This window comes from Bolinopsis microptera, chromosome 5 (genome assembly GCF_026151205.1).
Source record: "Bolinopsis microptera isolate Bmic1 chromosome 5, MBARI_Bmic_1.0, whole genome shotgun sequence".
NCBI classification, from domain to species: Eukaryota; Metazoa; Ctenophora; class Tentaculata; order Lobata; family Bolinopsidae; genus Bolinopsis; species Bolinopsis microptera.
The window spans coordinates 9,082,743-9,103,132 of NC_087076.1; the positions used below are offsets into that span (position 1 = coordinate 9,082,743).

General features: G+C 40.5%; 1 protein-coding gene across 1 annotated transcript; it reads left to right on the forward strand.

Annotated features, from left to right (window-relative positions):
• Nucleotides 1-2,006: 2,006 nt before the first annotated feature.
• Nucleotides 2,007-18,104, forward strand: LOC134816026 (kelch-like protein 20). Its single transcript, XM_063824692.1, has 16 exons — nt 2,007-2,234; nt 3,044-3,631; nt 4,413-4,543; nt 7,131-7,331; nt 7,513-7,592; nt 8,174-8,317; nt 8,473-8,602; nt 9,892-10,026; nt 10,212-10,373; nt 12,399-12,567; nt 12,888-13,078; nt 13,191-13,354; nt 14,451-14,554; nt 16,048-16,234; nt 16,545-16,707; nt 16,902-18,104. Exons 1-16 carry the CDS (start codon nt 2,073-2,075, stop codon nt 17,143-17,145), a joined length of 2,955 nt encoding a protein of 984 aa, XP_063680762.1. The 5' UTR covers nt 2,007-2,072; the 3' UTR covers nt 17,146-18,104.
• Nucleotides 18,105-20,390: the final 2,286 nt, after the last annotated feature.

Sequence of the window (20,390 nt, forward strand, 5' to 3'; positions counted from 1 at the left end):
TTCTTTTTCAGACAGACCAGCCCACTTTACGAATCGATACAAGTTTTACGTTTGACTACGATTACTCTTCTTTCCTGTCCACTGATTGGCCGAAAAGCACTCCATGATACAAATTCCAGCCGTCTGATTGGTTGATCTCTTAAAACGGCCCGACGTGAAGTTCATTTCAAATGATTCAGCACAATCAGTTAAATCTCGGAGTCAATCTAACTTGCTGGATCTTTTGAAGCATGCAAATTATTTGTTATTTACGATTTGATCGTCGTTTGTCTAGAAATATTGCGGCAATTTATAAAGAACTGGTTCTCCATTTACTTTTTGCATTATGTATGAGAATTTTGAGTCAAAAACGTTCCGTCTAAGTTGTCTATCGGAGCGATCGCCGCTCTCTTTCTAGTTTCTTAACTTTTAACATTTTTGACCTGCTCGACTTGATAACTGTATACATCATGTATCTGTTTTGTGTCGCCGTCATATTCCGCCAGAATTGCATGCTCATCAATTCTATATAAGCTGTTTAATTTCCAAAATGGGCATTTCGTAAGTACTACCAGTACCCAGAAAGGTTCGTTAGAATAATCGGTTAGTTTTGCTAGGAGAGATCGAGGACTAATGTCCCCTCAAGTTGACCTGGTGTCCTATGAGGTCGTATGTCTATAAAATTCTGATAGATTTTCTCTCTCTACTACCTCCGTGTGATATAACTAAGACCGGTGGCAATAAAATCCCAAAATACGTTCATATTTACAATCGGTAAATTGTCTATTTTGTTGCTCTCTCAGCGCTCGCTCTCTCTCGCTCTCTCTCTCTCTCTCGCTCTCTCTCTCACTCTCTCTAGTTACCATAACCAGTTAGACTAGTGGCCTTTGAAAAAGATGGTGTGTTGTCAGTCATTAGCTGACTAATTATCGCAAGGGGCTATTTCACCTACTTTCAAACTACCCGAAATAATCGTGTCAAGAAATGTTAATGTGATCGGGATGGCTACCCCGTGCGACCGGGCAATTATTGGCCGACAGTCCTGCCCCCCGTAAATTCTCATTGAACAGATTGCACCGTCTTGCTCTCATTTATAGTGCTCCACATCTCTGGAATTGAGAGAAAGTGGTTACGGTGATTGCTTTTTGACAAGACCCCTGTTCACCTTAATCTGCGTTGAAAAGGGTAGCGTGTTTAAAGGTGCCCCGGACCGTATTACCCTCTCCCTCCTCTCTCAACTGATTATTTCTCCGTCTGTGATTGAGCCGAGGCCTTTGCACGTGCAAGTTTTTGATTTCTCAGACTATTGCCGTTTTATATTAGAGTAATAGGCCCGGCGCGTTGTGAGTCCAACTAGCTATTTCTCTTGACCTGCTCAGAGTGATTTTAACGTCAATATACTGGAGCAATTAATTTGCTGTCTAACATCCTTTCGTTTCGTGCCTCCGTCGACCTTATATGGAACACATTTGGCTTTTGAGTACCGATCATGATTTTTGTCAGGTTCGATTTTCTAACAATTACATTATATTTATAATTATATGGCACTTAAACGCTTAACAATGAGCAATATAAGAGCACCACCCTTATAAGTTAAAGTCGTCTAAAATGTAACCAGCTCCTCTCAAGGCTCAACACTCGACCAGCTTAAGTGTTGAGGAACCAGTGACAACTGCAGCTCCTCGTCACCTACTGGTCTTTCATTACTGTTCACTGTTCAGGATCCGGTGCTCTCAGCTGATGGCAAAATATTCCTCAAGTTATATCATCTGTAACTACATTTTTAGATATCTCAAGCTCTTTAACCATAGCTCCCTGGTCATATATTGCCGGGGTTAGGTTTCTTGGAAAATGGTTTTCATCGTTCCTCAGAACGCTGAACATCACCATTTTTAGACTTGACAATAACTTTAATAAACGAGGGGCATACATTGTCAAATGGCACTGTGCAGTGCAGATAGTAAAATAGCCTCAAGATATAATATATTATCTATATATTACATATATTAACCAGCACTTCATATTCCAGCGCTAGTATAATTGTTACCGCTCTTCCCCTTTCCGCACTAACCGTACTTTTATCTTAGTGTTTGATGGAAGGTTGCCTGCTAAGTCGAGTATCTGAACCCTACGGAGTAACCAGTGCTGCAGAGCAACTCCAGAGTCTCCTTGACAACAAGTGTCTGCCTCTCATGTTCCCCACTACACCTACCATCAAGATGAACGATGTTATATCGTCCCTTCTGCAGTATAAGGTTGGTTTTAGATTACTGTTGTTTCGTATGTTTCTAGAATTCTCTTGTGTTTCTAGAATTCTCTTGTGTTTCTAGAATTCTCGTGTGTTTTTAGAACTCCTTTATGACAGTTTATGGACGATTTGAAGGGACATCTGACTGTCCTATATAATATGTAGTTAGAGGAAGGCATATGGAGGTTCATCTTGGCATTTAACATTTTTTTCGAAGGTCAAAAATGATTAAATATTTATTTCACCGATTGTTTTGTGATGGCAAAAATGGTGAAAATGTCTTAAATATTCCCTAAACTTTAAAACGAGGCTGTTATTACTTTGGTATTTATTAAATCATCCTGACAATCATTTGATAGGTGATTCAACTAAGTAATTAAGAGTGTTAAAAACCATGTAATAAATTTTTAAATCCGCAAAGTAAACGTATTCAGTATTGGCGCTTGTGTTCACGCTAAAAACCCTTGATCTTGGCTTCCAAATTTGGTATAGGTATCAAGTTAAGACATGTTCCAATTTTAACCTGCTGCCACGCTTTGTCAACTCCAAACTAAAAAGGGAAATTTTACACTTTAGTTTTCCACCCGTTCTCCTATTGGCAGGCATTTCGATCAAATTATCGAAATAGGAGCGTTGTCGTATTAGATTTATACCTGACACAATATCGATGTCTAAAATAAAGATTAACCTCCCCCTCATTATTCCCTTGGCACTCCCTTTAATTTACCTGCATGTTCTCTAGTTCATGAATCAGAGGCTCCGTTTTGAATATTTATTGAGCTATTATTACAGCTTATGTTTTATTTAAAATTTCAGGCTGATCTGTGTGCGGGGACAGTTAAAACAGAGCCTCCCTCTCCTCTGTACTCTCCGGACAAGAAGACTAACAAACCAACAACCTCCCCGGAGAAACCCTCTCACCTAGCACCCGGTGTCACGTCACCTGTCACCCTGACCAGTACCTGTGCTAGCCTGCTTTCCAGCAGTGGTAACCCGCCCAGCTCCAGTATGATGCAGAGCAGTGCTAGTTTCCTGCCCTCTAGCTCTAATACTGGACTTCTTTCTTCTAACAGTGGCTTGCTGCCAACTAGCTCCATGTTACCCTCAAGCACTGCTCTGTTCTCCAGCTCCTCCAGCTCCAGCAGTCAACTGCCAAGACCCAGTCTCCTTCAGAACAACACTATTCTATCAGGAACCCCCCTCATACCCTCCACATCCCTCCTCCCCAGCAATGGACTGGTCCCCAACACCTCCATCATCCCCAACAGTTCGCTGTTATCTAACAGCAGTAACATGCTGCCCCACAGTGCTGGCAATCTTCTTCAGGGTCCTATGTTCACAGGGTCCAACAGTTTCATCAACACCAGCTCTCTTCTCAACGCTAATCAGCTTCTTGCTAACAAGGTTTGTTTGATATTACACTTTTCCTGTAAACACGAAAGTAGAGTGTTGAAAGTTGACACTCAATTTTATGATTTGCAATCTTTAAGTTTCAACACTGGTTTCACTATGATTATTCACATGTTCGGTCGGCGGTTAAATCAAGTATAAATGGAACATAAAATTTTAGCCAAGAATGTTGACCGTTGAGAAGCTCGTCTCCTCAAAAAGTAGCCCCGTTTTACACTCACATGCGAAGCCGGCAACATTCTTGGTAACATTCCAGCAATTGTGCCTAAATCACACACCGAGCGGTAATTTTAAATGACATGACCATACAGTTGACTTTAAACTGCATTTGGTCTTTCTTCTGACTAAAAAAGGTAACTTGGTAAAGGTGTAAATTGTGTTATTTATAAGAATGACCGAATTTTCAATGCTTGCTGTTTAATAAGTACCCGTTGAGCTTTCTCAGAATAATCGGTGAGTACACGGTAAGTGGCCAGCGAACCATTAAGTAACCAACAATGCGTTACCAGTAAGTAACCAGTAAGTAACCAGTAAGTAACCAGTAAGTTACCAGTAAGTTACCAGTAAGTTACCAGTAAGTTACCAGTAAGTTACCAGTAAGTTACCAGTAAGTTACCAGTAAGTTACCAGTAAGTTACCAGTAAGTTACCAGTAAGTTACCAGTAAGTTACCAGTAAGTTACCAGTAAGTTACCAGTAAGTTACCAGTAAGTTACCAGTGAATAACCAATACGTAACCAATAAGTAACCAATAAGTAACATGTTACTTGTTTCAGATGTGCGACATGACCAAGAAAGTTGATAAGACTGTCACGAACCCGTCTTCTTCCAATCCCACAGTAAATAACGGGGTAAAGATATTCCAAACTAAACAGGGATACACACTTCTAATCTGTAACGGATACCGGTTAGTTCATTATAAAGCTATTAAGTTAGTTAGTTTCTGATAAAGTTGTTATTTTAGATTTAATGTCTTATAAAACTATCATGTTAATTAGATTCAGTTTCTGATAAAGTTATTATGATAGTTAGATTCCTGACTGTTCAAACTTGCATTTGTGATTTGATTTTGATTTAACTGCCAGCCCTTGGCTACTGAGGGGTTGTACCCAGATTCCAGCAGTGCCTCCAGAATACCACATTAATTGTAGCATGTGACACTCTCCTTTGATCTACTGTAAATCTTGAGGCCTGCTAACTGGAAAGTATGACTTTCTATATCAGCCCCAACATGATCGCCCAAGATCCATCACATCCCAGCTATTGCAATCAACTTCTAATTCTTTTCAGTTTTCATGGATTCAAAATCAACATGGAACTGAATAATAATTGTAGGCCAAAAATTGTTGCACTTTAAGAGCATAAGATCTCTGAAAATGTCCTATAGCAATATAATATGTTCTGTAACTTAGTCAGGTGACTGCTTGCGTGCAGTGAAAATCACACTATTTCTACTCATGGGTTTTCGCCAAGCTAGTCTAGACCCGCCAAATCCGTCTGTGAGATTTTGCCAGCAATCTTAAGATCATAAGCAATTAATACTTCAGCAGGTCAGTATATCCTAGCTTGCTGTATTTCGCTTGTGAACTTTTGTTGAAGTGTCTATTTCTGTCTTCCCGCTCGAAACTTCGCTACAACTCGCCTCCAATGATTGTTCAATATTTGAGCAGGTTTTTACAAGACTCACAACATTACCAGGCCTATGTTAAACAAGAATTAGTTGTCTCATTGCCTGGGAACAAACCAATAGTTTAAATAACTTCCTCAAAATAGAACGGTATTCCAGTCTGCTGTTTACGGAGCTAGTGTGACCTATATATTTGTACCTTACCTCACGAACCAACCTATTCGTTAGTGGCCCTTGGTCTGGCTCAAACAGGTGGTCCAAGAAAACAGACGCTATCCGGTTAGTTAAACTACCGGTATATAGGAGCCTGACTGCATGGTAACAAGGCTGGACAACCTGCAGGTAACAAGCCTGGTGAGCATGGTAACAGGGTTACATTACCCTGGTAACCCCCCGGTAACAGGTCATCACCAGTCTGGTAACTGGTGAGTTGTGTGGGATATGAGGTTCTCTCTTTCCGGAATCTCCCGGTCACACATTGTCTACTGTCTCCAGCTACTCTAGATCACACTTCTCTCTCTCCAGCTCGTGTCTTTTCTCTTTTTCTCATGATAAACTATTACAAGGTTCTCAACTCTAGAGTCCACCTCCTCTCCGACTCGAGGCTAGTTATTGAGAGCCTTTCACATCTCACATAACCTCATCATGGTGGCAATTATCTCTTGACCTCGGTTTATCAGTATAAAATAACGGATTTGTAATGATTCAATCACATGTGAGTGCAGTCAAAATGCTGTCCTTCGGATTGGATTCTACGTAAATTTTTCTGATGTGGCCTAAAATCGATTATTTGGCTTGTGACATATTCTATCATCACCGGTGGTAGGTCATTGGCACCTTTTAATTATAATCTCAGTATTCAGCTTAGTCCTGGTGATCGAATTTAGGCGTATTTTGTTGTATCAAAGAAGGTCATATGTTATGGACTAATGTTCGGGTGGCCTGTAAGTCCCCGCTAAAACCCACCTCAGTCTGTACCTCACTTCACTCTGAACACGGCGTTTAAATTAATTCAAGCAAGAATCTAAATATACCCAAAATGTTCCCATATATTGATACGGATTAGATTTATAAGATGTTTCCAGGGTACCTGGTGGAGATCTGGGGTTAAATACGCATTTTATATTGCTATTTGTTCGGGTTAATACAATGAGCATGTCATTGGCATGTGATTTAGAAAGTGATCAAGTGTTAGAGCCCCTCTCTCTCCCAATATGCCCCCTGAGCCACTCTTCTCCTCCTCGCCAGTCTAGCTCCCAGTCAAAAATGTAACACAGTGTTGTGTCACACTCTCTCTCTATCCTGATGTGTCCGGGCAACTAATTTCTCTAACCGTGGTGAGAGAGAGAGACCGGGGAACTATAACCGCTCTAACTAATTCTAACTAACTGAATATCCTCTACAGCTCAACATACAGCTAGCTATCAGCCCGGCAACTGCTAAAAGTTAATGTCATTTTCACAATTGCCGCCGATCAAGGGTCGGGCGCCTACTAAAGTTAGGCCCCAAGTAGCTGGCCAAGGAGTCCCAACTAGTCTGGTAGAGCTAATGGAATTTGTCTTGACCATGTGATGGAGGATCCCACTTTACTGGTCTGTCAGCTGAGAGTGGGGCTACATGCTCTGGTTTGAGCGGGGCTTTGAGAGAAGGATCAGCTGTCTGGTGTCACATTTATTATATTGAGGTCTAAATAGAGCACTTTAGAATGTGCTGAGGTCCACACACCAGAAGTGAGGTCCTCACACCAGATACATTGTCAAATGTTGAGGCCTACCAATCTCATTAAATAGATCAAAGCGGTTTTTAACGAGTGGTATGATAGTTCCCGAACTTTTTTTCAGACCCGGAAGTAACAGTTCCACCCCAGGTACTCCAAAATCAGTACGAGCAGTAACGGTAAGAAGGTGTACTGGAGATGCACACTGCGAAGCTGCAAAGGTAAAGTGCACACTGATGTGGGTGGAGGTGTGGTGTATGAGAGCACACATGATCACCCCCCAATGGCAGAGGAGTTCTTGTTTAGTTGTCATAGCAACAGACTTGCCAAGGAAGCTAGACAAATAATGAGGTATGGTCATCAAGTTTCAGTGAAATGTTTTATACTTTTTTGTTTGTTTTGATGAATATTTGTTTGTCCGTATCTTCAGCTTCCCTATAAAAGCTAAACATCATTTCTTGGCCTGGTTAAATACCATTTCTTGACCTGATCGAACATTATTTCAATTTATTCACACCGAAAATTGTTACAGATTTGATCCAATGAAGGCACTAAAAGACGAAATACCTTATTCAGCTTTGGAGTCAACACCAACATTCTGTAAAATAAAAGGTATTTTAACCGCACATGAATGTTTCTAAATTATTTGGTGACTGTTGCTGGGTTACGGGTAGTGTTGCCGTGGTAACACCAGTGTTGTCTTGGTCGCATACCTGCCCCTTGCAGGGCACCACCAACATTTCCTCTCTCAAGCCTGATTTATAACTTAGTTGAGTGGCTTCATACCGTATAAATCGCATCAAAAATTTGGAAGATAAGGCGTTGTGAAGTGGTATATTTTGTTGATAAGCCGGTCTGAACTCTAAATATTGAGTCGTTACAAATTGACAAACTGCAAGTAGGGCATGACACACGGTAGCCCGGAGTTATTATTTTAAATTATCTTCATTAGCAGTCGTCTAAATCCTATTAGAATATAATATTGACGCTCTGTTTCACAAAGTAGGGCTCGAGGGAGGCCCAAGTAGGGCTTCTATCTCCCAATTTGAAACAAACAGAAGGAGATTTGAGCACCTAAAGTCACACTAGCGAGACGCTCAATGTCACGTGTCCACCCCACGTGCTCCTACACTACAATGTGTCATGTGATTCTAGATATCACCTGATCATCGATAACAAACTAATCTCCGCAGATAGACTGAACATTAAGAAGGGCAGCTCCAGTCCCGACCACCCCATGGTAACAGAATCAGGGTCACCTCTGAAGCAAACCTTCCCAGTCCCCTCCTCCCCCCTTCCAGTTATTAATCTGGATCATAAGGAAGGTGCTATAACAGGTAAAAACATCTGACCAGTGACTATTTACTCTGAAATTGCTGCATCTAAGCCTATACGACCATATAAGGTCCGTTTGATTGAACTTAAACAGAGTAACCTATTCCTCGGAAAGAACCGGCAAATGATCAACCATCACTAATAAACATATCTCCAGTACAAACAACAACCTGCGATCTGTTAACAGAGCTGAATGCACTGCGCTTGACGCACCACCTGTGCGATGTAGCACTCTGCGTTAACGGGACCCTGATCTACGCACACCGTGTTGTACTCGCAGCTGCAAGGTACTGCTCTTTCTCATCTCATTTAGATTAGGAAGGCAGTTTGTTTGTCTGTTTGTGAAAATCTATTGTGAAATTAGATGATTTTTTCAGGACTACCGGGTATTATGGGCTGATCGGAAGTAAAGCTTCATCACAAACCGCAGTAATCTTGCTCGCAGATAAAATTTCTAATTCCGTGAAAAACCAATTTGGTTGTAGCCTGTGTGTCCTACTAAGAAACCTTACTTTTCCCACATTATAATGATCTGGAACGATTTGGGGGTCGGTACCAGCCCTATTGTTGGCAGATAATGAGACTAAAGTTGACGGAGAGGGTCTCGCTCTCCAATAATATTGGAGTTGACGGGGTCGAGCAATCCGGCAACCAATTGAGAGACTTATCAACACAAGTCTGGTTCAAACAATATCCATTTGATTAAGTCAAAGCTTGACACATAAGTAACTGTGAAAAATATTGTCTACCATTATTTGATCTAATGAGTCGGAAAACCCCGCAAAGAACCCTTCTAACATGTTCTCAAACTGGAATTCAGGATTTTTAGACTTGAAATAAGCACCTTGCACGATACATCCGTTTATGTTAAATTTGACTGGGATTCACGTTGACAGCATACCATTTTGATGTGAACATCAGTCATGGGAAAATAACCCATCCTCTCATGTGTCCTGTTATTATAAATATAGCCAGGAAACTATCAACCAGCTAGGTGTCCATGTTATGTCTTTGCAAGATTTAGTATTACCTCAAATTACCGTGTCCTATAGTCGGGAGGGGGGACTTGTTGGTGAGGTGGCCTCTTTGCCACACTGATCATTACCTCCACAAACGAGATGGGAGCCTATTAACCATCCTCATGACTGCGCACTGACTAAAGACTCCCCCGACTCCCTGTATCAGTGTGTGCTCCTTTGTAATATTAATCAATCAGACGGTATAGATTCCGTAATCTCAGTTTATATCGAGTTATTTCGGTATTTTGACCCGGGATGAAGCTGCAATAGTTCTCGTATGTTGTCACGATGCCCGGATGAAATTATTTTATCTGTAGCTTAAAGTTAATCGAATGAAAATAGGATACCTGAAATAAAAAGAGCACACCAAAAATCTACAGTCCTAAAAATACCTTACGTAGTTTCTCCGAAACTGATACTTATGCAGTGATCTGTACCAAAAAAAATTTAGAGCAATATAGCCGTTAAAACAAAGCGTACAGTAAAATCTTTCCCAACTAACATTTCACTAATAATCTTAATCATCTTTTACTATTCTAACCAAAGTATGTTTTCAGTCAGTATTTCCGACTACTGTTCCTGGCAAACACAAAGCTTTTGAGCTACATCGAGCTGAGGGGAGTTGATCCTGAGTCGGTGGAACTATTAGTGAACTTTGCTTACACAGGCTCACTGAACATAAACTACATCAGGTAGCTACTTATCTTAACATAAATCATATTCTTGGTTGATCCGTTTGTCCCTGCTTCGATAGCTTTTTCTCAATGTCTCGAGTCAGTCTTTATCTCCCTGAATTTCAATCTTCATACTGTAGATTCCTCTACATGTTCTTGTTTCTGTTTCTAGATCCTCCACTAATCCACGCCTCCTCCCCCAGGGTAACAGAAATGCTGACAGCAGCAAACCTGCTCCACTTCACTCCAATAGTTGAGAAGTGCTGTGAGTACCTCCGCCGGAAGATCACCCCTCAGAACTGCATCCGTATGAGAGAGTTCGTGACGCTGCAGGGCTTGACCAAACTACAAGCAATCCTTGACAAGTAAGTTTACATACTATTTGACATGTAAGATATTATTTTTATCCAGCCCAGTGGTCAACACATTAGTAGTGTAGGCTAGCTGAAGTAACCTAGGTTCTAAGTCTCCTCCCCATCCTCCACTTGCTTCTCACTGGTTCCTCAAGTGTGCTCTTCACCACCATTCTGGAGATGTTTTTCAGCACTACTTACTCAAAAACCACTGGCGGTGCCCCGCCACGTTTTACGTTGGGTCAAAGGACCCCCGATTTGTCCCTGCGGTCCCAGATTTTGTTACTTTCTATCAATTTCCGAGACCAGGTCACTAGTCTGGTCCTTGTTTGACTCCACGCGGGCACGCTCTCCTCATGCTAAAATTTGACAAGTAGCTTTGTGGGTTCCAACTTTTAAACCTTCTCTGGAATTTTCCCATGATCCACGTTAATAGTTGAACCAAATATTTGAAATGACTATATTTATCCTGCATTTATATTTGAGTTTACGGTTTGAAATATGAATTTTTGCCCGGCGGATATTATGTCTAATATAGATGAATATTCGGAGCGCTAATTTTTGACCACCAAAGATTGGCAGTACGGAGTCTCGCGCTAGCTCTTAAAATAGCTCAGATAGCATTTGATCACCCGGCTACACAAGTTCGTGTTGCTCCTTCATAAACCTCCTTCCACCGACCACACAACTCGTCTTTTTCATTGATGCTATTTTGAGTGCGAAACAATACCTACTTGTCAAAAATTTGGAACTAAAGATGACCTAATAATTGAGCTAAATCCAAGTTAGAATCCAAAAACCGTTAATAAAAGTTACATGTTGTAATGTTAGGTGGTCCCAAATAACAGCCAACTTGCTAATAAAATGTAATGAATTGCTCGTTGGCTCGCTCGTCTGCTATGACTTTACCTGAAATGTCCCTGAAATGTTGGATAATGAATTGCTCATTTAGCCGAATTGATAAGAGCTTCTTGAAGTCGCCTCCCTTCCCTAATCGTATTATATAAATTCTGCCACAGAATTGACCAAATACCGTCCCCCGACAATTCGCACCCTGAGTGAGGAACGAATGAGAACCAGACTCAGATCACATGGATGTTTGTAGCCAGTTAGAGGAATGCTCCCTGATTGTTTATCAGATAATTTTGACCAGACTAGTAGCGGGTTCCACAGTTGTGTCTCCCCTTGCTCGGGAACCCAACTTAAAATATCCAACTCGTTAATTAGGAACAATTCACAGTTTGGTATTTGACTGGGCTGCCCTCTGTGGAGCTCGGCTGTAAAGATCGTTTTGAAGTGTAGCGGGAGGTATCACCGACCCATTACAAAGCCGTCTTATCTGAATGCTGGCTGGCTGGCAGCATGGTGAGAGAGTGGGTGACCTTGCCACTGCCAATTATATCATTGACACTCATGTCCAGTCCGGTAACCGTGTCTAAATCCCTCCTGACCGTTTAACCGGCTGTTTCCGTAATCGGGCCGTAATCCCGTGTCTGTGTTGAGAGCGAGGCACCGTCAACCGCCCAGCAAATCGAATTAAAGTTTGCGTCTAAAATGTTGAAAACAAGTTTAGAAGTTGTAAAGTTTAATGGTTTCATTGTTCACAGCATCAATTTATCTGACAATATGAGGCTCCACTAATTGAAGTAAGGGGATTCTAGCCTTGACGTATTGAGGATGTTAAGTCAAATAATTGTCGTCAGATCAACGCCCACGGTGCGAAGATAGGATCATTATTCCAGTAACTTTTAGATTTGCACTCTCCAGGATGGTATGCACATTTAATAATCTGGACCTTGAAATTAAGAGCCTAAACAGATGATGCTATCCTGTTGAAAACATAAAACGTTGCAAAATTTTACTTAATCTGACGCACAGAAAACATGAGATATCACACGACCTCCGAAAACACAATTTAGACAAAAATCTTTAATCTTTATTGTATCAATTATATGTCTCTAGAACCCCTGACCCTATAAAGTTCTAGACGATTCCTATTAGTTTCCAATCGTCACTGATCCTTTACCTCCTTTGCAGGTACATATGTAACAACTGGAACAGAGTTATTGAGCACGAGGAGGTGTACGACGCAAGGCCTGAAACTCTCCTCTTTTTCCTGGGTAACGACGATCTGGTGGTGCAGAATGAGACTGATGTTTACCAAGTCATTATTAGATGGGTCCGCCGTAGTCCTTTATACAGACAGGTCGGTTATGTAATATGCATAGTTTTCTTTGTGCAAAATGTCTATATTATTGTTACAATTAGTGAATTACATGCTTCATTAGCTGAAATAAAACATTCTTTTATTTGGCAGTGCCCGGCACAGCCGTAATATTATGTCCATAAATTTTCAAACTTAGATCTAATTATAGATATTTCCAGGATATTTTCACAGTTATGAAATATCTTGAAAATATTTATAAATAGACCGGAGTTTGAAGCTTTATAATAATGCTCCTTAAGTTTTCTCTGAAAGTTTGCAGCTGAAAATTTTAATTTTTAACTCAGCTCTCTTTTCCCCAGTTCTACGTGGTTGAACTCCTAAGAAAAGTACGGCTAGTCCAACTAAACGCTCAGTTCCTGTTAGACAACATAGAGACTGAGGAACTTGTGAGACAGCATCGTGAGTGCGAGTCTCTTCTTCACCAGGCTAAAAACCACTTCCTGCTCCCCGAGAGGGACCATGGACTCGAGGATTACCATTTCAGAAAAAGGTTAGTTGTTTGGGTCCTGGTTTGTAGTAGGTACCGAGAGAAAGCTGTACTTGCTTAACATCACAGTTCCTGGCTTCCTGTTATTCCCATATCTCACCTCTCCTCTCTCCAGGAAAAGGAAACAAAACGTCTGCTTGCTGGGAACGGAAAACTCACGTACCATAGCCTACGAGTACGATACTTCCCGCAACAACGCTTGGGAAGTCTGCTCGACTGAACTGCACAGAACTCAGTACTGCCTTCTCAACGCTGCTCAGTCCATCTACGTTATCGGAGGTCAGTACTAAAGAAATGTTATTATTGACTTGGCTGTTATTTTAATATTAGTGATGTTTAAAACATGATTTTAACGTTTAAGTATCCTAAGTTTCTTTTAACATGATCCGATTTTAACGCTAAAGTGCAGCAACTTTTAAAGTCACTGTCTGATTCCACTCTTAAAGTACTGTTCAAAGTAAATCGTTGAAATTTTGCGGGTTTTCAAGTTCCTGCGGTGTGGAAGAATCTCGGAGTTTATTTCCAATCAAAAGAATGAAGGTCAATACCTGATCACAATTCCCACAAAATCCAATTACTTTGACTTTGTAAGGAGAAGTTTTCCGAGGAAATCGAATTGTGCTTCACTGATCAATATGTTTGCTACATTATCATTCAATTATTTCTGGACATGATCGGTTTGAGTTGAAAGATTTCAAAATCTTGCCAAACTAAATCGATTTAAGCTGGAACGTTACTCGATTATCAAAATATCGCGGATATGTTAAAAGAACGGCACGTTTGTTTATTTTGGCGTGGCTCTAATCAAAGCAATCGTACCAATCCTGGAATCTGAGCATCAAATTATTAGAAGGATAACGATCAGAGCATTGATTTAATCTTGAATCATTTGTCAATATCAAAGTCATCGAAACTTTCCCCGAAATTTGATAATGAAGCACCGAAAATAAACGTGCAGTGCAAGTCATTGAGAGGCTGAAATTATGAGGTGTTACAAGTCAACTGCAATCTAAGCAGTCAAGATCTGCCACATTTCCAGAGTCTAAAAATTATAGCAGACTCCAGCAGACCCGTTCTCCAGTAGACCTATAACTCGTCCACTTATCTGGAGGTGACGGGGTAACCAGATCTAGCCTCATGCTCAGGCCCGTCATTCTGAGGTTTTAAGTATGTCAGATTAGGTGGATCGTGCGGGCAATAAAAATCATCAGTTTAGACAACTGACATGGTAAAGTGACAACTGAAAAAGTAAAGCGACAACCCAACAACAAGATAACAAACGGTTTTAAACCAGACCTAGTTTGACCCGCCAAGCTGAAAACCCTAAAATCGAATCCCCGTATTTTCTCGAGTTTTTAACGTGGCCCACTTTCAGGAATGAAGACAGAAGGACTACCAAGTGGGGAAGTAAGCAGTTACAATGTTTCTACAAATACTTGGAACACTTCACTCTGTCAACTCAGCCATCCTCGGTCACAGGTCAGTTTATTGACACATCCCCTTAAATTCTGATCATGTTTATACGTTTATAGGATAACTATTAACTTTCACTGACTCACGCTTGTCCGGCTTGACGCGTTGAGACGCTAGAGGTTTTGTTAAACATTTTGTGACTGCTCTAGTCACGTCCTCTAACCCATAGTCTGGGTTGCTATTGTTATTTGTGGTCTCCTTATCCACTAGAATATGCCAAATTGCGGCTGAATCAGCTGATTGGGCACGATACGTGTTTCCGATCAACTGAGCTGAAAATAGGTAGTAATACTTATTGGTCGTTCATTCCGCTCGAGGAAACGGCAATAAAACTAAGAATATAATTTGTCCACAGAGTTTAGTATGGTAGAATGAGTCTATTTTTCTTGCGTCTAGGTATCCCATATGCCATCAGTGCTATTTTACCTACCACATGCAACATTCCTGCGTTTTCATTGGCTCTCCCAGAGCCGCTCTTCCTCCCCATTGGTCGTTCGGGTACTGCTGACGCCTGGGTTTTCCGACTATTGATACAGATTTTTAGTGTTTTGACAAAACAAGGGCAATTTGTCTTCTCACATCCAGCCAGGTATAACTTGTCAATAAACGTCGTGCCTTACTGCTCCCTCACTCCCTCTAACTCTCTCCCGTTCACGTGCCACATTTCACGGCTCCTCATTGGTTCACGTCCTTCTCACTGCTCGCTCATTGGCTGAGAACAGCGGCAACTTAGCGTCCCAACTTGTCAGGAGAAGTCGAGCCCTGACCGGGATTGTCAAGATATTTGGTGCTGATGGTGGGACACAATGCCTTTACAGGGTCGTAACAGGAAACTGCCAATAAGACCTGCCCGGCTGGGGCCACTGTGTCAATTTAAACGGGGGATCTCCAACAATACACCCCTTTTCCTGTGGAAACAGTTGGTTAACAATAACATTAGCTAGTCTGACACGCTCCATTTGGCAGCTCTATTCCTCAGACAATGTGTCATTTTGTGACCGGTCCTATTTACCTCTTTAATGGTTTATAAACGGGACCATATAATACTGCACCTTAACCAGTTAAATATCTGGTACCCGCTTCTTTCAGGAAGTTATTCAGAGCACTAAGTTTACTAAAACTGTCTGTCCACTGAGTGAGGACTCCACTCCCTTAAATTTATACTGATCGTAGGAATTGAAACTTATGATATTATATCTGGATTTAAATTAAATCTGGAAGTATTTAAGCACACATATTGCTGGTCGACAGAATGGAAATATCAAGGATAATATGCTTAAATTTGACGTCACATTACCGACAACCGACCTGATAACTTTAAAATCTACTAGCTTTTAAGTAATAATTTGTGATGGTATAACCACAGTTGTCATAAATTTGTTCCAGGATTCACCGTAACCATTAACGGACACGTTCTCATCCCATGGCATGGTTAACCTTTTTATTTTCCTCGCCTATTTTCCTGAACTTATTTCTAACCATTATATCCTTCCCTCCAGGCTAGCGGTGTAGCAGACGAGACAGGACTATATGTTATCGGAGGAAAAGGAATAAACGGCCTGCTGAGTGACAAAGTGGAGCACATCTCTCTCCCCTCCAACACTGTTACCACTTTACCACCCCTACCACACGGTGTAGCTGGAGCTGCTGTCTGCTCTGTGGGGGATAATATCCTGGTATTTGGAGGTGAGCTTCATTAATTTTATAAATGTTGTGGAAGGTGGTTATGTAGAAGGTGTGGAAGGTGGTTATAAAACTGCAAGTTGGTCAATACTTCAGCAATTATGAATATTGATCTTGGTTGAACCTGATTATATGACCAGGGCCGGGTGGGAAGTCGTTAAACTTGAAGATTATTCCAACTGTAAAACGTTCCTCAGAATTGCCCTCCCTTAGAAGGTTAAAGCTTGTGAAATAATATGGATTCTCAATCATCCACGTGCTGTCAAATGACCGCATACTCCGATCCAAGAATTAATTTCAAATCTTCTGTCAGGTACGTCAGCGGGTGGTGCAAGCGATCAAGTATTCGTTCTCAACAAATTGCTAAACCTGTGGAAAACTGTTGCTCCAATCCCTGAAAAGGTGGAGTCGCCCTCCATTTTCCGGAATGTTGATGAAATGATCTACGTCCTGACCGGAACTAACAAGCAGTTCAGGTTTGTTCATTACCGCTGAACTCCACTTTCTGTTGAAGCCTAATATTATAATCCTGGAGAACCTTAGATTATTCTAGATTTTGACCTGTCTCTAATCCCCCATGTAAGAGACCTCCCGATGTTTTTTCTAACATCTAACCTTGGTTACAAATTGTATTACGTTTTGAACGTGTACTAACAAGTCTCCCATCCAGGTACAACGTACTGTTGGACACTTGGGAAGCAGTTGCCCAACTAGAACAAGATCCCTCCACCGAGGAGAGCAGGACTCTCATCTCCACCTCCCTGGACGGGGATCTCTACGCAATGAGGACCCGGAACAGCAAACTCTTCCTAGACAAGCTGGAGGGAGCAACTCTGACCTGGGCACCTTGCTGTTCTGTTGACATGCCCCTTACTGTCCAGGCTATGTGTCCTAGGCCTATGACTGCGTCTTGAAGACAATTAGTGGAGGTTATCGCTTAGGACTAGCGAAGTTTGTTAAAATAAGGGCGTCAAAAGTAGCCCCGAAGGACTGAAGGAGTGCTGTTGCGACTTGTTAGATAAGTTTGTCAATGGATTGGATCTTTAAGATTTGTATCTTGTATTACGATTTTCTTGTAGTTTTTTATCGATATATTTATGCTTCGATTTCTGAAGTTGTTGGTAATTTCATGATATGTGTTGTATTGCCCTCCTATGAAATACCGGAGTTTATCTCCCGTGTTGTTTGCTTTACACTTTAATTTAAGAGTTTTAAAGTGTTAATTTGTTTAAGTTGAATATTTATATTGGTTTGCCACTTTGTGATTGCTATTAATAGAATTGTATTCTCGCTGAAACGGTGCGTATTTGGTATTCAGCTCCTTTTATTGTCGTCCCAAAGCTAAAGATATTATCCATACACTTTTATCGAGGTATTGCCCTTCAATATTCGACTTCGTGAGAAGATTACAGACTGATATTTGTGCTTTTCATATTACAGGAGGTTATTTGTCTTGTAAAATGCAAATCATATGTTCATAAAAATACGAACACGGCCTGTTTTACATAGATCCTGGAATATGATTTGAGTTGTTAAATCTGAATCATTATCTGCAATTCATGGAATGTATTCGTGAATAACTTTTTCTTAGCATTCCACATTTAAATTTATAAGTGTCGACACATTTTGACACTCGATAAAATGCTAAAATAATTTAACATATTCGTTCGAGTCATTTTAAGCACGTAGTGCGGAAAGCAAGTTTAAGCTGAAGTTGCTTCTAGTTATACTTAGCAACTAGATAGACAGATTTTCATCTACAATCTACTGCTGTTAATTCTGATAAAGTAAAACTTTTAGTTTTAGGGTTGTTTAATGAATGTCGTCTTTTTACGTAATTTGATTGAATCTTTTTATCTCTTAAATGATTAAACTTTGTTTTATTTCCTTTATTTCCACATTAGCTCTCGAAAGAATGAAGAAAAAGGTTTTTTTTTTAAATTGCAGTCAAACATGAAATTTACATGAAACTGCAGAATACCAATAAGGTAATGGAGATTTGTGAAGATGCGCACTTTCAACTTTGCATTTATTATTAATATTACTTTGAAAATTACGATCAGTTGGGGCCGGGCTTACAAGCTTGGGAATCGCGATCGATCTGTTGGTAATCGTGAATTGTAGGTTTACCCGTTTACAACCTACCAGGACGCAAGCCGAGTTAGACTCAATATATGGAACAAATATTTTATAACGAGTATCACCCGTTAAATCGTGAATGGCAACCAAAATTGAACGGGGAATCGTTTAAGATCACTTTTGAGGCACCTCGACAAAAGCTAATCATGCTATTGTGCTTTTTTTGGTGTAAACTGGTGATACTGGTAAAATATTCGTTCCAAATATCTAATATCTATATCCCAAGACCGTCGATGAATCCAACTCGGTGCGTGTTTTGGTAGTTTATTATTTTATACTAACTGGCAGGTTATAAATATAAACCTACCGTTTTTACGGAGTAATAAGACAATTGCCTTTTAATGATTTTGTTATTATTTTACAAAAGAATTCCAAGTGATTTATATAAGTGCTTGACCATTGTTAATTTACGGGTAATACTCGTAAAATATCCGTTCCATATATTGCCGCTCCTACTAAATCGCTCGCCCAAATTTTAAGAAAATTCTTGTGAAAAGGCCTTAACGGGTGATACTCGTAAAATATCTGTTCCATATATTGGGACCAACTCGGCGCGCGTCCTGGTAGGTTGTAAACCTACAAAAAAGGCCTTCTGGGTATGAAATTGATCTGCAATCTGGATCGGTGTATTTTTGGACGTTGATTCCGAATCACCCCCCATGACGTAGGGTTAAAATGCTTCCCTGGAGAGTTATGGGCAAAAAACCGTTTTGGTCACGTGACAGGCTAGTAAAATATGAATTCGGTTGTTTAGGGCTCGGGTTAGGGTTAGGGTTGTGGTAAGGGTTATGGATAGCTTCGGGGTTATGTAATGGTTAGGGTTAGGGTTAGGGTTGGGATTAGGGTTTATGTAAAACCGTTTTGTACGCGGCTGCAAAACCAAAGTCACGTGAAATTTTTGGGCGAGCGAATTAGTAAGAGCCATATATTGCAGACCGTCGACGAGTCCAACTCGGCGCGCGTCCTGGTAGGTTGTAAACCTACAAATTGTTAATGGTCTGGCCCGGCGCGCGCTACTTTACGTACGCGTAGCACTTACCATTAATTTTCGAGAAGAAAGCGGCGCGCGCTACTTCGAGGAAATTTAGACGAGTTTGACATCCGTCAAACAATTGACCATTGTCAATGATCTGGCCCGGCGCGCGCTACTTCGTAGCTCGTGTCATCGAGAAGAAAGCGGCGCGCGCTACTTCGAAGAAATTTAGACTAGTAACATCCGTTAATAAAATATGCAATGACAAATGAACAAAATAAAAACTATTTCATTATTTGTTTCAAGAAAATAATTTTTTATAGGACAAAGCTTTAAAGAAAATAATTAAAAGACAATTGACTTTTTGATTTTGTTATTATTTTTCGAAAGAATTCCAAGTAATTTATATAATTAAGTGCTTGACCATTGTTAATGGTTTAGCTTCGTAGCACTTGCCATTTTTCGAGAAGAATGCGGCGCGCGCTACTTCGTGGAAATTTAGACGAGTAACATCCGTCTTAATTGACGATGTCAATTCATGGCAGCTCGGCGCGGCACAGTAGCGCATCTCGCCGATCTAGCCGTGTCGCTGTGAGAAGCCTTATTGAGTGCGCGGCGCGGCACAGTAACGCATCGCGCTACAACATCCGTCAAACAATGAACAAAATAAAACTGTTTAATTTTTTGTTTCAAGAAAATAATCTTTTTATAGATGATAGAACAAAGAGGAAATAATTTAAAAAATTTAGAAATATGTAATTTTAAAATCTTGTTGAAGTTCAACATCAAACACAAAAATTGCTTTATAGTTTGTTTTTTTTTTTCAAATGAAATAATTAATATCAGACATATATAAAATTACCTGGGGACCTCAGGCTAATATGTTCATAAACAAACGCCGAAAGAGATTTGGCGGAATGACAGGCTGAGCGCGGCCCAGTAAATATAAAAACGAAACTTATCTAAAAAAATAAACGCAAGCAGACTAATTATTAAAATATAACGAATCTATTCAAAATTCAAAAATAATTTTTAGATGATACCAAG

Excerpts from the sequence above, each read along its gene's own strand:
- LOC134816026 (XM_063824692.1), top strand. The coding sequence starts at position 2,073 with ATGGAAGGTTGCCTGCTAAGTCGAGTATCTGAACCCTACGGAGTAACC. Across the intron at positions 3,632-4,412 it reads ATCAGCTTCTTGCTAACAAG|ATGTGCGACATGACCAAGAA; the intron begins GTTTGTTTGATA and ends TACTTGTTTCAG. Across the intron at positions 13,355-14,450 it reads GTCCATCTACGTTATCGGAG|GAATGAAGACAGAAGGACTA; the intron begins GTCAGTACTAAA and ends GCCCACTTTCAG.